Genomic DNA, 16242 nt, shown 5'->3' with positions numbered 1-16242 from the left:
TGCAGCATTTGTTGTTGTGACCACTATTCCATGTTAGAATTCAAAATAGGCCTGTAGGCTTGAAAACCTTGGAGACCCCTGCCTTACTAAGTTAAGTAAATACAATAAAAACTTAGGAAACATTGGCTCAGCAACTTTTGAATGCTCTGATGACATCAGTCAGTCACCAATATTTGCACAGTTAAAAGTTAACTTCCTAGGGCTGAGTTTTCTGTCCTAATTTAATCAGCTGTTTTTTTTTTGGTGTGTGTTTTTCTTCTCCATGAAAAGTATGGGATATTTGCTGACTTGAGGGACTTTGTTCATCTATTATATAGACTTTGGCCCAGGAAAACATGTGCTGTAATAAATCTTTTCATCTGTAAGGTATCCCAGGATTCCTTTATGTTTTTGCAAACCAACACGTGGTTCTGCTCCTGGAAACTGTATTTCTGTCCCTTTGTTTTTTTTCAGACATTAGCACTTCAGCTGCCCTGACAGAGATCATTTTTCAATGGACTGATAACGTTTAATTTTTTTTCTTGCTATGACTTTTGTGTAGTATGGGATTATTTTGGTGGCCAATCTATGATTTGAAAGAGAAAAAATCTTGGGTTTTTTTTAATTGTTAAAAGCTGATTTTCAGACAGTTTTCTTACACAGACTGTTTTCTTATAGAGATCAGAAGTAATAAGTCATATTGGAAGCATCCCACAGAACACTCTAACTGGTAATTAACTTGTTTCAAATCTTCATGATACTTATCAGGGATTTAATTAATCTGTACCCATCTTGACTGTAAAAAACAGACTGATGTATATATATTTACTGGAAAAATTCAGGTTTTCAAATTTTCCTTTTCCAGATTAAAGCTCTGACTGTTTACAGCTGGACTCCGACAGGCAGAAATTCTACAAGTGCAGCTTTTTCTGGCATGCAGAAATAGTGACTGAAGAAACTGCATATATTTGACTGTTGCTTCAGAGCACAATTGTTAAAAGCATTGGACTCTGCTGGGAATCTAAATACTTCCAGTTAGCTGATCAGGTCTGTATAACAAGGCTCCTTTTCTCCTCTTCAGCTTGAATTGCCAAGTCCTGATTGGGAAATTCCTGGAGACTTGCAAATGGTACTCGGGAATGTCATCGTTTGCAGAGGGACCTCAGTGGGGTATAAAATCGCCATGCTCTACCAGTAATATGGTGTCATCTGCATATCTCAAATTGTTAATGTTCTTTCCACCTGTTTTCACTCCACCTTTATCTAAATCTAATCCATCTTTTCTTACAACATGTTCTTCATATACATTGAAGATATAGTGAGACAAAGTGCATGTTTTTCTGATATTTTTGCCTGTTGGAAACCATTCTTGTAGACTCTTGTCTAGCGTTCTGTGGCACACCCACATACTTTAAAACCAACTATAGCTTGTCATGATCCACACAGTAAAAAAGCTTTGCTGTAATCTATGAAACGTGACCCTTGTTAAAAATTGCTGACCAATATTTTAATGTGATAATATTCCTAAATTTCTGAAGATTAATATTTCATGCCTTTGTAATTTAAAAAAACCAGAAATATGAAAACAATGCAGCTATTCCTGATTGTAAAACTGGAAAAGCTATTTTATTTTGTGTTTTAAAAAAAAGTTTTTGTGTTTTTTAAAAAGGGTGGTGGTGATTTTAATTTTTTTTAGTATTATAACTGTGATTTCACGAACAAATAGAATAAGTTGCATGGATCACCATATTGATTAGGTTGGCAACCCTTCTTGTTTGTTTCCCTTATTTAAGGTTAAAATAATGTTACTGCAATAGAAGAAGAGCTTTCCTCAAATATGGAAGAAGATATTAAACCTCTCCTGGTCCCGGTGGGAGGCGATGAAGATGATGTTGGAATCCTCAATATTCAGTTTAACCCAGAAGACTTTAAGTGCAAAAGGTGGAGAGAAGTATTTGACTGCATGCATTGATGATAGTGCAAAGCTGAAGTTTAATCAGGAAACTGTGCAAGGAATTGTGACATTGTGATTTCTTTGGCGTTTGTGTTTCATCATTATGTTTATTTGGGTGCTGTTCACTTCGTCTTCCCAGTTGACAAGACCTCTAAGTTGAAATGCTACTGATAGAATTGGGTGGCAAGTATTCTTCAACACAAAAGCACCTGAACCCACATAAAACATTCAGCTGAGTGATGCAAGCGCTATTGTGTTGCCGTCCTGTATGATCCATATGTGGGGCAGAATGAATACTGGTTGGGTTATTGTGTTGCATGCCAAAACTGACCCACAAATTCCACACCTTCTGTTACTGACTGTGGAAATCTGACCAATAGAATCTGCTTTTTTATGATACCTATTTCAAATACAATATATTTAGGAGAAAATTAGCATCTTACCACTTGAATTGTCCAACCAGGTGACATGATTTGTATGTAGTTTGATTCAGATTGATCATAACTCACATGCTTGGAGCTGCAGCACCCAAGCTGTTTTGCTGGGCTATTTGACTTGAACACTGCAGAAATAATTCCTTTTCAAACAGTCATGCCCTTTGCTTCCCTCTTGCGGTCGAAAATGATATACCAGTTGCACAAAGCAATGGCCAGTATATTATGTATCGTTTAAATGTAGGCTGGGCAGTTGCTCAGGAGGAAAAGTTTCCTGTTCTTGTAGCAGCTGTGCAGATGGAGGAGTTTCGGCAGCTGTGACTTTCCTTATTTCTGTATGACAGGTGAGAACTACCAAAATGCCTTTCTATGCAACTGCTAAAAGACCAAGTACTCTACTTTTGTACGTTGTCGTTTTTAAACTAGGGGTCTTGAGCCTCTAACTCTTGCAGGAAGAGGAAATTCAGATAATAATGTAATCTTCATACAGGAAAGCTTCTGCTTCTGATCTTCTGTTTGTTACTCAGGCATATGAAGTTGCTTATGTTGAGGCAGACAGTGTTGTAGTTTAGAGCCAGCGTGGTGTAGTGGTTAAGATCAGGTGGATTCTATGCTTGGATTTAAGCCTGCTGTTAAAAGAAGCTCTAGAATTATGTCAAGGTCAGCTAATTGAGCTAGATTTTTTTAAAGATTTGATCTTTGAATGCCACATCAGAAGTTGTATTATTTTTCCTTGAGTAGAGGGTCTGGAACATAGCTCATGTGTGTGTGTGGCAATGCTACATGCTTGCAGCTTATGAAAGACTCATTTGTATAGCAAAAAAGCTAGTTTTGCTTTTATGTCTGAACCCAATTCAGAAAGTTTGCTGAGGGACTGGAGGAATGAGTTACAGTGAGCCAAATCAGCACGAGAAGATGCTCAACAGTCTAGTTTCTGACATCTGAATGGACCTTTCCTATATGTTTTTATCCTACCATCATGAGGCCTAGTACCATGTTTGCTTCTAAAAATGAAAAACTCCAAGATACAGGATTTGTCACATATTGAGTCAACTATTTTTTCCCTAAAAGGGATAAATTATTGCTACATCATCCAAGTCTAATTTTCCTCTGTGTTAGACTAATGCATGTTCAAGGGGTATTTCTGTTTCTCTTGCAGGCCTTTCCATGTGGAGCCCACAAACATCGTACACATGAACGATGATGCACAGAGAGTTTCCGAAGAAGCTTCCGCAATGAATAAGCGGATTCACTACTATAGTAGGCTCTCTTCACCTTCAGACAGAGCACTGGTAAGAAGAAAAAGACTGTAATTACTGTAAAACATCAGCATCACGGTTCAGAACCCCTGCCAGTTAGAAATCACTCAAAACATACAGTGCCTTATACCTGGGTCATTCACTCAGCAACAACTGTATTCTGATTAACTCTGAATACAGTAATGAGGGCTTCTCCAGCCATATCAAGGGAATATGGAAGAAAAGGTAGCTAAGATAAATGGAGACAGTGGAGTAATGTTTAATCTAAATCAGTGTTTAAGCCCTGAAAGATGTGTTCAATACTTGGCCTCTGAATATGCGTAATGTGTCTAAAATGTGGTGCCATCTTTTCTGAGTTATGAGGAAAGTCTTCCAGAAGACAAACATAGTGTTAGAACACTTAAAAACTTTTTATAGTAGCTGATCAGCTTGGAAAGTCTTCCAAGTCAGAGCCAGAAGACAAGCATAGTGTTAGAACACTTAAAGACTTCTTATAGTTGCTGATGCTTTGTGGGTTCTCTTTTGTTTAGGTGGCTCCTGATCACGTAGTTCCTAATCCTGAAGAAATCTACGTGTACAGTCCTTCAGGGACTGCTTTCAAAATAGATGGCTGTACTGACGGTTATGGCAAAAACTCAAGCTTGGTAACCATGTATGTGAATCATTTTACATGTATGGCAGATATGTTGTACATTGTTTTGCAAATTTGGCAAATTGGCTCTGTTTGTACATTCATAATACTAAATGGGAAAAGAAAAAGCAACAGCAATTAAATGCAGTTTTCTTAATGGTATTTCTGTGTTATCTTACCAGTTTCATGATCTGGAACACAATGATGGGTACATCTATACTAAGTATTCCCTGGGGAATAAAACAGGTGAGGTACCTTTTTATTTTGGGGAAAATAATTGCACAGTAATAAAGTAGCTTGATTTGCTAAAGTTGCTTCCTTTTTTAAAATAGGCAGGATTTACTACTGGGATTGTTGTTATTTTACTAATGGGCCTCTTGACCCTTTACTGCTGCTACAGAGTTCTGAAATCAAGGACAACAATACGTAAGTATGTGCTTTGGTATATATTCACATCAGTGGTCCTTTAGGGAGCCCACATGCTTTGTAAAAAATGTATAGGGCATGTTTGAAAGCTGTCAGTTCAAGAGGCATAGACTTGTTGGACTTCAGTTTTGATACCATGTGAACTGATGGTAAAGAAGAGAATCCTATTAATATGTGGCTTCAGTGGAAAATATAAATATAAAACGGTGTCTTCCAGGATGATAGGAAATTCCAATCTTCTCCTTGAAAGCCCCCCAGGAGTGTACTGCCCAGGGGGGCACATTTTATTTATTTATTTATTGTATTTCATAGACCGCCTCATCCCCAAAGGCTCTAGGCAGTTCACAATACAATGTCATGTCCAATAAATACTTAAAAACACATCTAAAAACATTTAAAATTCAATGTGCAGCATAACAAATCAGATAACAACAGTCTAAAAACCCCATGTTGGTAGCACCCGTTTTTTAGGCTTGGAGGGGCTGGCAGCACCCAAGATGGAACCAACAGAGGCGTTCCTCCCATTGGGCAAAGTGGGCAGTTGCCCTGGGCGCAGCCTTGTGGGGGGGGGCGTAGGTTCGTTTGTGGGATTTTTTGTATTTTCAGTGTTTTTTCCATTTTTGGCCTGCAGGGGGCGCAGTTTTTAGGCTAGCAGCCCCAAAATTTCAGGGATTCTTCAGAAGACTCTCCTGATGATATCACCCAGGTTTGGTGAGGTTTGGTCTAAGGAGTCCAAAGTTATGGACTCCCAAAGGGAGTGCCCCCATCCTCCATTGTTTCCAATGGGAGCTAATAGGAGATGAGGGCTACACCTTTGAGGGTCCATAACGTTGGACCCCCTGAACCAAACTTCACCAAACCTGGGTGGTATCATAAGTAGGGTCTCACGAAGATACTCTGAAATTTTGGTGCTGCTATCTTAATAATTGCACCCCTGACAGCAGGCACCCCTAAATTTCCCCAGATTCTCCTTTTAAATCCACCCCCTTCCTGCCAATGCTTGTTTTCTTTCTTTCTTTTATTCTCTCAATGCCTAATAAAGGTTGTTGTTGTTGTTGTTGTTGTTATTATTATTATTATTATTATTAAATCCATCCCCTTCGGCATAGATTTAAAGGGAGAATCTGAGGTCCCTGGTTTAAACATTGAAAGTGATGCTGTTTCAGGGTGGGGGAGAATCCACCCCCAAAAGAGCATCACTTTCAATGTTTAAACTGGGGACCCCAGATTCTCCCTTTAAGGTGGATTTAAAAGGAGAATCTGGGCTCCCTAGTTTAAACACCATTGAAAATGATGCTGTTTGGGGGTGGATTCCAGCATCACTTGTTTAAACTAGGGAGCCCAGATTCTCCTTTTAAATCCACCTTAAAGGGAGAATCTGGGGTCCCCTGTTTAAATAACATTGAAAGTGATGCTGTTTTCACCAATTGGGGGGATTGGATACAACACCATAAAATGTTTTCATAGCAGTAATAAAACATTTCGAAAGCATTTTCTGCTGTGTTCAGATTTGTGAGTTGGGGCATGTTCTATAATGTGATGGTGACTTTGAAACAATCTGGTGGAAAAAAGTCATTGTTTGGTTACCGGGGTGGGGGGTGGGGGATCAAACTCAGGTTTTGCCCAGGGCTCCAGTTTGCCTAGGTACGCCCCTGGGAACCAATATGGGGCACTACCAGAGATGAAAAAATATGGCAGGCCCTCATGAATGGGCAGCCAATCCGCAGCCAGCTTCAGCAAAAGCCCGGTGGAACAGCTCAGTCTTACAGGCCCTGCAGAACTCGCCAAGGTCCCACAGGGCCCGAACAGCTGGAGGAAGAGCGTTCCACCAGGCAGGGGCCAGGGCCGTAAAGGGGGTCAAATGTCCCTAAGCTGCAGCCATTTAGTCACATAGGGAGCGGAAAATCACCTCCCCCCTTCTTCCCCCTGGGTCCATACAATGACTTCATGACCTGGTGCAAAAAAACGTTGTTTGGTTGTGATGGGGGAGGGCCCATACAGGGTGGGGGGGCTCAGATTTTGCACTAGGCTGCATTTTCCCTGGATACATTTCTGACTCCCCACCCCGAGATACTGCAGGGCAGGACTTTTAATGGAACGTAGGTCACTGGCATTTTTAGGGAGGGTGTTATTTTGGAGAGGTTACTGTATAATTTATATTTGAGTTTATATATGGGGTATAAATATTTGACTAAATATATCTGCTTGTGTGGTTCTCAGGAACTGCTCCTGGCGACCCTCTTCACAGTCCACAACGTATGTTAAAATCTGTGTGCCATTTATGTCTACTGTGTTGCTGCTCTGTTCTGGCACCAGGGTTGTGAAATTCTATCAATATTAGTTTCTCCTAGCTTTTAAGATATACATAACATGGAGAATCTATGAACTTTCTTATGAAGTACAAATGGTAATTATGTTAACTATATTGTGTACTGAATATTTTTTGTTGGTCATTGGGTATTGAAGAAGAAGAAGTGTTGGATTTATATCCCCCTTTCTCTCCTATAGGAGATTCGAAGGGGCTTACAAACTTCTTTCCCTTCCCCCCTCACAACAAACACCCTGTGAGGTAGGTGGGGCTGAGAGAGCTCAGAAAAACTGTGACTAGCCCAAGGTCACCCAGCTGGCATGTGTTTGAATGTACAGGCTAATCTGAATTCCCCAGATAAAGCCTCCACATCTCAGGCGGCAGAGCGGGGAATCAAACCTGGTTCCTCCAGATTAGAGTATACCTGCTCTTAACCACTACGCTACTGCTGCTCCTATTGGCCATTTAAAGAGGCTATTAGTACAAAGTAGACAGAACTTTTTTTTTAAAAAACCTATTTCATCTGATTTAATCACGCTGCAGAAAATAGAACTGAATTCACTTTAACTATTTGTTTTAGGGTATGTGTCACACACAGAAGTTTCCCAGCTTTGATCATGACTAATCTATGAAATGTTTGCTGCTTTAAGTTGTGCAGATATCCTTATTAAATATATTTAGTACCTCTTGTTCATCATTAGAATATTGGAAAGTAGGTTGTCTTGTTAATTGCGCTCAGTTATCTTGAAGTTTATCGAGAATATGTTATCCTCTGAAACTAGCATAGGATCAAATTAATATAATCTGGTATTATCTCTCTGCTTGATGGATACTAACCACTGTTATTGTTGCAGCTTCAACAGATACTTCAGCCTGGGAATTCCCAGATGTTTGCCAGTATTACTTTGGATCCTTCGGTCAATGGTCCAGTCTTTTATTTTCATTAGTGTCTCTTATTGGAGCCATGGTGGTTTACTGGGTGCTCATGTCCAATTTCCTCTTCAACACAGGAAACTTCATCTATAGTAAGTGTAATTTTTAAAACAATTCCTTGATGTAGAGCCTTGGTTTTCCTACTCGATAAAATGATATATAGAACCAGAGGCAGAGCTACCAGGGGGAAAGGGAGTGCGTGTTGCACCAGGCGCTCTCCTGGGGCGAAAAATTCCCTACCCGCAACTCCTCCCCCCACTTACCTTATTGAAGCAGTGCAGGCTGGAGAAGTGGCCTGTTCCCTTCAGGCTGAAAACGGCCTGGTGGGAACTACACTTCCCAGGACACCTTATGAGCCCCAAGATCTCATGGGAAGTGTAGTTTCCACCAGGCCATTTTCAGCCTGAAGGGAACAGGCCATTTCTCCAACCTGCACTGTTTCAATAAGGTAAATGGTGGGGGCAGGGGGGTGGAAAACACAGAGTGCGCACCAGGCACAATATAGCCTCTGTGTAGAACTTCGTAGCAAAGTTGATGATTGCATTTGATTTCACTTATATGTGTGTTTGAATTATTTAAGTGCCATTTCCAAAGCTGGAAAATATTTTGAACTTTTAAGCACCAGAATGATTAGGGATATGGGAAGAATCATATGTTTAGGTGCCAGCCACTTCTGGGCAGTGGTGGGATCCAAAATTTTTAGTAACAGGTTCTCATGGTGGTGGGATTCAAACTGTGGCGTAGCACCAATGGGGCTGGGCAGGGCATTCCGGGGGCGTGGCCAGGCATTCCGGGGGTGGGGCATTCTTGGGCAGGGCTGTGGCAAGGATGCATCCGCTGCGCCAATCCTTCGGCGGGAAACGAATGCACGCAGGCGCAGGCTGCCACACATGCCGGTGCACCTCCTGCTAGACTGCTTCAAGTTCTGTGCGCTACTGCTGAGAGGAGGGGCGAAACTAAGGCAAAAATCATGTGGCAAAATCACCAATTGGTAATCCCCTCTCGGCACACACAAATAATTAGTAACCTACTCTCGGGAACCTGTGAGAACCTGCTGGATCCCACCTCTGCTTCTGGGATGGAAAATTTATACAATCTTAATTGTCAGCAGGAGCCAGAGCAAAACACACACAAATGTTATATGTCCTCAAATAATGGTCCTCGTTATAAGGGGCAAAGAGCATCGCAGGTATTGTAAGTTAGCTATGTTCTATTACATCATCAGACTACTTTCTCTCTTAAGGAAATAACTCCTGGTCATAAGCCAGTGATTTCTGAATGTCTGTAATGTAACAAAATTCAAACTGACGTCAAGATTGTCTCCTTCAACAAGCCAGGGCTCTCTTTAAATGATGCCAAAGGATCTTTTAAAGCTTTTTTCTCATCGTATAAAGCCCAAGCAGTTCAGATTTCAGCAGACATCACAAACCACTAGTTGCCTGTGTTATTTGTGCTGCTGAAACTGTTTAAACAGTGATTAAGCATGGGAAAGAGTTTAATAGATCAGCATTACTCATGAGCATTGTAATTAAGTTTTTTGGTAGGAGACGGGTATTAAAACATGTTCATTTAGTACAGAGATAGCAACAATGATCTCTTAACTACAAATAAAATATTGGAAGTGGGCTTTGAGAGAGAGAAGCACACAATAGCTGTTTGCTTATAACTGATCTTTTCCTGGCTGTTCTTGAATGAAGAACTTAACAGGTTGCTATGTAGAAGACCTGCTAGAAAGCAGACAGTTTTGTCGTAGTTTGTGCATCTGTTTATTCAGTTAACAGTCTTTTAAAAAACGAATAACATATGAAGGAACAGTGGCTTTCATGCAGACTAGCTTTTTCACAAGTGCAAGGATTTCCACTCACAAAGTGTGATTTTTCTACCTCAGCAACTTGCAGCACCCCCTGACATCCTGTTCTTAGGGGACAGAAGACCCCTCCCCTCTAAACAAGTTTCAGGCTGCCATGAGGGGAGGGATAAGATCAGTGAAAATCTTTGCACTTGCAGAAATGCTAGTCTGTAGCCAAGCTTTGTTGAAGGCTTTCATGCCCAGTATCACTAGGGTGTTGTGAATTTTCCGGGTTGTATGGCCATGTTCCAGTAGCATTTTTTCCTGACACTTCACCTGCATCTATGACTGGCATCCACTTGCTTTACTACCATCAGATCCTCTGAAGATGCCAGCCACAGATGCAGATGAAAACGTCACGAGGAAACGCTACTGGAACACAGCCATACAACCTGGAAAACCCACAACACCCAAGTTATAGTTTCTTAGAAATGATTTAAGTATTGTGAAAGCATGTGCAGGTTACTTGTTTTCATTCCCAGTAAAATTAGTCCATAAAGCACAGCTGTATAGTAGTTTTTTCTAGCTGTGTAGCCAGTGCAGAAGTTATGCTGGTCTGTCTGTTTTTTGCCTTCCAACAAACCTTCATTTTGGAAAAAAATTTAAATGGTTAGCTTGATTAAACAGGTAACTTGTACCGTCGCAGCCATTTTACAACTATTTTCTAAGCTCCCTAGACCAGTTTAGTTGCCATGTATTTTAAGATGATTGAAGTTCTAAACCTAAACACACCTACCTGGAAGTAAGTCTCAATTGGATTCGGTAGTTGTTGCTTCCATGTAGGTATAATTAGAGCTCTGAAGTGGATTGTACTGTTTGTCGTAGCAGTGAGACAGCCTTATTTATTTTAAGCCATTTATCCAGCAGATGGCAATGCGAATCACTGAAAGAAGGAAAGAAAGTTAGAGCAGGCTGCTGCTTTTGCATAATCCCTGAAGTATTTTGTCTTCCCATTAAGTTTCTTTTTTTGGGGTGGGGGGGGGTGGTCTTAAAATATCCCAGATCTAATTCTTTTTATAAAAGGATTTTGTTTCTGAATTGGTGCACAGGTATACCTGACAGTTCAATAGCAAATAAATGGATCTGAAATACATGGATAATTAGTCCAGACATAACCAGAGCTATTTGATTAGATTAGAAACAGGTGTTTGAAAGGCCTGCTGAACTGTTGACATAGACTTGCAGATCGGATAGGTAAGCAGTGTGGTGGAGCTGTTGGCATTGGGTTGCTAGGATGTGAAGACTGGCTCAGTTCCCTACTTACCAGGAATTCCAAGCTCCAGAGTTACAACAGATCTCCAGACATTATATCCTGTCCTTCTTAGGATCCACCCCCAAATCTCTAGGACTAATTTCCCAGCCTGTACAAGAGGAAGAAGCAGAATTTGGATTCATACCCAGTCTTTCTCTTCTGTAGGGAGTCTCAAAACAGCGTACAAACTCCTTTCCCTTCCCCCTCCCCACAACATGCATTTTGTGAGGTAGGTGGGGCTGAGAGAGTTTTGACAGAACTGTGACTAGCCCAGGGTCGTGTAGCAGACTTCATGTGGAGGAATGGGAGTCAAACCCAGTTCTCCAGATTAGAGTTCACCTACTCATAACCACTATGCCACACTGTAGTTCTCGACCCTATGCTTAACTAATAACCTTCACTGGCTAACCCTGCACCAGCTACTATTCCGCATTAGTACACTCAGCCACTTTGGAGTATAATGTTGCTATATCTTCCTAAGGTTAGAAAATGTTTTGTTTTTTTTTGTGATATTTGCACACTGGTTTTTTTATTTTGTGGCTTAGCAACTGAGGAAATGGCCACCATGTTGGATGTCAGCATATATTCTGTTGGTTTAAAACGTTTATATTTGAGGAAGATAATTGCAGGATGGAACACCCTGAAGACATTTGCTTTCTTTCTTTTTAGATTACATCCATCATGTTAATGTTACAGATATTATTCCTGGTACAAATGGGAGTAATAAAGGTAAGGAAATCATAAAGTTGTGTTTGTCATCCTCAAAATCAGGGGTGTCCAACTCTGGCACTTCAGATGTTCATGGACTACAATTCCCATCAGCTGGGAATGTTCATGAACATCTGAAGCACCAGAGTTGGACCCCTCTGCTCTAAATATTCTGATATAATTGGCAAGAACTTTTCAACCGACTTGGTACCTTTTCCCACTAATGAATTTATGCTGAGTGAATATTTAGGTTGTAATGAAGATGCCTTTTTCTTTTTAAGGAAAGGTAGGAGCAAAAAGTGAAGGAGAACATAAATGGATCTCACTAGTGGTCCATCTCTGCATTCTTTTTTACACCACGTCCAGGCTCCTTATCTGGAGGACCGACAAGAAGAGCACAGAGGCCAAGTCCTCCCTCTGATATTACATTGTATCACTAATATTTACAAGTTTACTGCCCTGGATATAAAGGTTTCCATGAGTCATAATGGCTAATAGCCATCCATGTAGCCATAAATCTGTCTCTTCCCTTTTAAAGCCCCCTTGCTAATGTCCGTCACTGTGTCCACTGTCAGCGAATTCCACAATGTAACTACTCATGGAATAAAGAAGTGTTTCCTCTCGTCTGTCTGGAATCTATTATCCATGAACTTGATTGGATGCCCCTGAGTTCTAGCAGTATGCAAGACGTCATACACTGAGTGCATATTGTACCTAAATAAAAGGAAAAAAGGTTTCTGATGTCCGCTTTCTCCAACCTGGATTCTTGAAAACCATACTAATTTTAGGTGATGTCACTACATCAGTTGTACAGCACTCAACTCAAGTTTGTACCAGACTGCTTTGGGTAGGGATATAATTGCCTCTCTCCCAGAAAGAGTCCCATATACATTTTCAGAAGCATTACTATTCGTCTTTCAAAGATACCCCTATTATTCAGACAATGGAGAACAGACAGACTGGCAACACTAATGCTGGTGTCTGAGTCACAACCATTGACCTTTCAGAAGAACAAGCAACTGCTGTGTAAAAGCTTTGTGTCGCGGGGCATTGTAACTGGGTGGGCACTCGGCCAGCGTGGGATGAAAGGAGTGGCATGGGGCACATTCCAGGGAAGACATAGCTAGGCCATGCTCTGGGAATCAATCATGCCTGTTTACTGCAGGCAGCTGCTTGTACCAGATTTAAATAGAGAAGGGGTGTGTGTGTGTCAGTACTGCAAAGGTCAGTGACTAACTCAGGCTGTGACAGCAGTAGGTCTGAATGCTTCAAGCGGGATATAGAGGATGTCTGGTGTTGGGGGAGAAATCCAATCTAATGAACAAATGAGGTGTGTTTGGCTTTGCTGTTACTTGCTCCTTAGCTCTGGAGCCTTTAGGGCAGGGGTCTGCAACCTGCAGCTCTCCAGATGTTCATGGACTACAATTCCCATGCTGGCAGGGGCTGATGAGATGTGTAGTCCATGAACATCTGGAGAGACGCAGGTTGCAGACCTCTGCTTTAGGGAATAAAGAAAAACTGATTTATCTTGAAACTTCAGCACTGTAGTAATTTTATTAATCTGATTTCTTGCATATTCCTGGAACTAAATTGCTGCTTTCTTTTTGGTTTTACAGTAATTTGTCCAAGCGACAATGGCCATGAAGCACCAGGAAACAAAACATTGGCGTTTCTTTCGACCAGAGAACAAGACTTTGAGGCATTTGAAACATGGTGGAACAAGTCGAGAACTGTCCCGCTATACTTGATTGCCATTCTTCTGCCTCTGTTGAATTTTAAGTCTCCATCTTTTTTTGCCAAATTTAACATCTTAGGTAGGCAAGGACTTTCTTTGGGATTATCTTGCTCTTCATGAGAAACAATGTATAACCATGAAAACAAATTTCCTCTTGGATTTCGCTGTGCTCCTACTTCTCATTTGAAGGAAAAGGATGAGCTATCTATAGATATGCATAATATACTGTGAATAAGAGGCTTCAAGCTACTCCCTAGCCAACTCTGGGTTGGCATGGATAAATTCTGAGACTAGGATTGCCAGGTCCCCACCCGGCCACCAGCAGAGGTTGGGGGTTAGGGTCATCATTTCCAGCGTGGGAAATTCCTGGAAATCTGCTGGTGAAGTTTCAGGAGGATAGAGATCTCAGAGGGGTACAAAGGCATAGAGTCCACCCTCCAAAGCATCCATTTTCTTCAGGGGAACTGATCTCTGTAGTCTGGAGGGGAAATGTAGTTCCAGGGCATCGACACTTGGAAGCTGGCATCTCTGCCTGAGACACAGAGGCATTATTCTGTTGGTTCCTTGGAACAGGTTTCTAGTCCTCTGCATAAGTGCTGAAGGATTCAAAACGAGGGCATTCAGTCACTGGCCTTGGAAGTCATGTCTTTTCCAAGCACTGACTCCAGTGTTCTCAAATGCAAGGGGAACCCTTCAGAGTAAAAATAAAACCTTTGAGTTCTATCCATACTTGAGTATCTGATTATGAAAGAGATATGAAAGTGGCTGCTGCTGAACACACAAATTACAGAAGAAGGAGGAGTTTGGATTTATATCCCACCTTTCTCTCCTGCAAGGAGACTCGAGGTGGCTTACAAGCTCCTTTCCCTTCCTCTCTGCACAACAGACACCTTGTGAGGTAAGTGGGGCTGAGAGAGTTCCAAAGAACTGTGACTAGCCCAAGGTCACCCAGCAGGAATGTAGGAGTGCAGAAACACATCTGGTTCACCAGATAAGCCTTTGCCGCTCAGGTGGAGGAGTGGGGAATCAAACCCAGTTCTCCAGATTAGGATCCACCTGCTCTTAACCATTACACCACGCTGGCTTTGTTACTGTACTCCAGCCTGTAATGCATTACTGATCTGGTCTTATCCACTACACAAATGCTGGTTTTGTAAGAACTGCTGTAATGGCTAGGGAGTTGGGAGTAGAAGCTGAACATCATGGATTCAAATCCCCATTCCACCATGTAGTTCACTCAGGCTCATTCCGCACATGCAGAATAATGCACTTTCAAACTGCTTTCAGTGCTCCTTGAAGCTGTGCGGAATAGCAAAATCCACTTGCAAACAGTTGTGAAAGTGGTTTGAAAACACATTATTTTGCGTGTGCGGAAGGGGCCTCAGTGACCTTCAGCTAATCATTCGCTGCTTAACCTGGTTCATAACAGATTAGTAAAAATCAAATGGAAAGGGAAAACTGTGTCCCTGAGTTCTTTGGAGGAGTAGCAGGATAAAAATCGACTGCATAGAAGAAAGCTCAGTTTCCTATAGAATTAATATAGCAATTTTTCATGATCAAGTCTGTTTTAAGTCACTGGGGACTATTTCAACCTGTGAGTGACCAAGGCTGCTGTACTGGGCACATACTGGAGGGTGGGACTAAAAAAATCCAAACTTTTCTACCCAATGCAGCAGCACCCTAAACTTTGTTGCAACCTTTCCCGAAACTTTGAAAGCAAAGCAGGTCTGAGAAAGATCAGAGAAAAGCCAGGGAATCCTTGGGAGGTACATGAAGATGCTGTTGGGAAGCAGGAAAAATACATTCTTCCTAACAGCATTAAATCCAGGTAGGGTTGCTAACCTCCATGTGGGGGAGGGAATTCTCCCAGAATTACAGCTGATTTCCAGGCATTAGAGAGTTCCTCTGAAGAAAATGGCTTCTTGGGAGGATGGACTCTATGGTGTTATAGCCCCACTGTGAGACCTCCCCAAACTTAATTCTCCAGGAATTTCCCAACCTAGAGTTGATATCGGCAACCCAAATATCCAGGGCAAATAACTCACATGGGAAAAGATCTCAGTTAAGCAATTGTGATGTGTGAGCACAGCCCTTTTGTGTGCCTAGTTGAATACAATCTAAAGTTACTTCCTTTCAGTAGCAGATTCTCTGGCCTGATTTACAAGTGAAAACAAAACACATAATAAAAGGGGAAAGGCAGAGTGAACGTGTGGAGGAAAGCAATCTGGATTGTATTTTTTAAAAAAATATGGTAAGGAGCTGTTTGGAGTTTTAGCGTGATATAAGCCACAGTATGTATCTTATGTTGATCATAACAGCTTTTTTTGCCACAGCTTAACCTAAGTGTGTCTTTTTATATACATTTCCTCACACAGGTACTGTTTCAGTTATCTATCTCATTTTTCTTGTTACTCTGAAAGCTGCACGTTTGGGATTTCATTTACAATTCAACTGGATTGAAGAAAGCACATATTTTGTGCCAGGTAAAAACCTTTAAAAATGCAATTAACTCTTTAAAAGCTGAACTTTTTGCTCATTTAGTGGCTAGTTTAATTTAGTTAATGGTTACTTCAAAGTTATCCTGTTCTCTTGGGGTTTTTCCCCCCATCTTCCTGTTCCTCGAAACTCAGCTGTGCTGCCTCAGGGATTCTGTTTCTAAAGTAATGCCATTAGATACTAGATCGCCTTTTGTATAAGAGATAAGAAGTCAGGTTTACTTCAAGCAGTGGGGAAAATGTTGATTGAATATTGTCACTTGCAACTGTAAGCTCAGG

At 41.3% G+C, this 16242-nt stretch overlaps 1 protein-coding gene across 7 annotated transcripts in view; it reads left to right on the top strand.

The window, feature by feature from the left end:
- SLC38A9 (solute carrier family 38 member 9) overlaps positions 1-16242 on the top strand; it is a 48258-nt gene that overhangs the window by 6758 nt on the left and 25258 nt on the right. For 2 of the 7 annotated variants that reach the window (XM_048503085.1, XM_048503086.1), the window contains exons 2-12: positions 658-709; positions 845-1026; positions 1773-1920; positions 3527-3659; positions 4157-4278; positions 4440-4503; positions 4590-4683; positions 7846-8016; positions 11695-11754; positions 13350-13547; positions 15844-15951. In XM_048503085.1, coding sequence (XP_048359042.1) covers positions 1817-1920; positions 3527-3659; positions 4157-4278; positions 4440-4503; positions 4590-4683; positions 7846-8016; positions 11695-11754; positions 13350-13547; positions 15844-15951 — 1054 coding nt within the window. In that variant the 5' untranslated portion in view covers positions 658-709; positions 845-1026; positions 1773-1816. Of the gene's footprint in view, positions 1-54; positions 91-657; positions 710-844; positions 1027-1772; positions 1921-3526; positions 3660-4156; positions 4279-4439; positions 4504-4589; positions 4684-7845; positions 8017-11694; positions 11755-13349; positions 13548-15843; positions 15952-16242 lie in introns of those variants that run through there. The other 5 variants (XM_048503087.1, XM_048503088.1, XM_048503084.1 and 2 more) reach the window with 5 other exon arrangements.

This window comes from Sphaerodactylus townsendi, linkage group LG07 (assembly GCF_021028975.2).
Source record: "Sphaerodactylus townsendi isolate TG3544 linkage group LG07, MPM_Stown_v2.3, whole genome shotgun sequence".
Lineage (NCBI taxonomy): Eukaryota > Metazoa > Chordata > Lepidosauria > Squamata > Sphaerodactylidae > Sphaerodactylus > Sphaerodactylus townsendi.
Note: the sequence above shows the minus strand (reverse complement) of the source record. Positions and strands in the feature narration are given on the sequence as shown.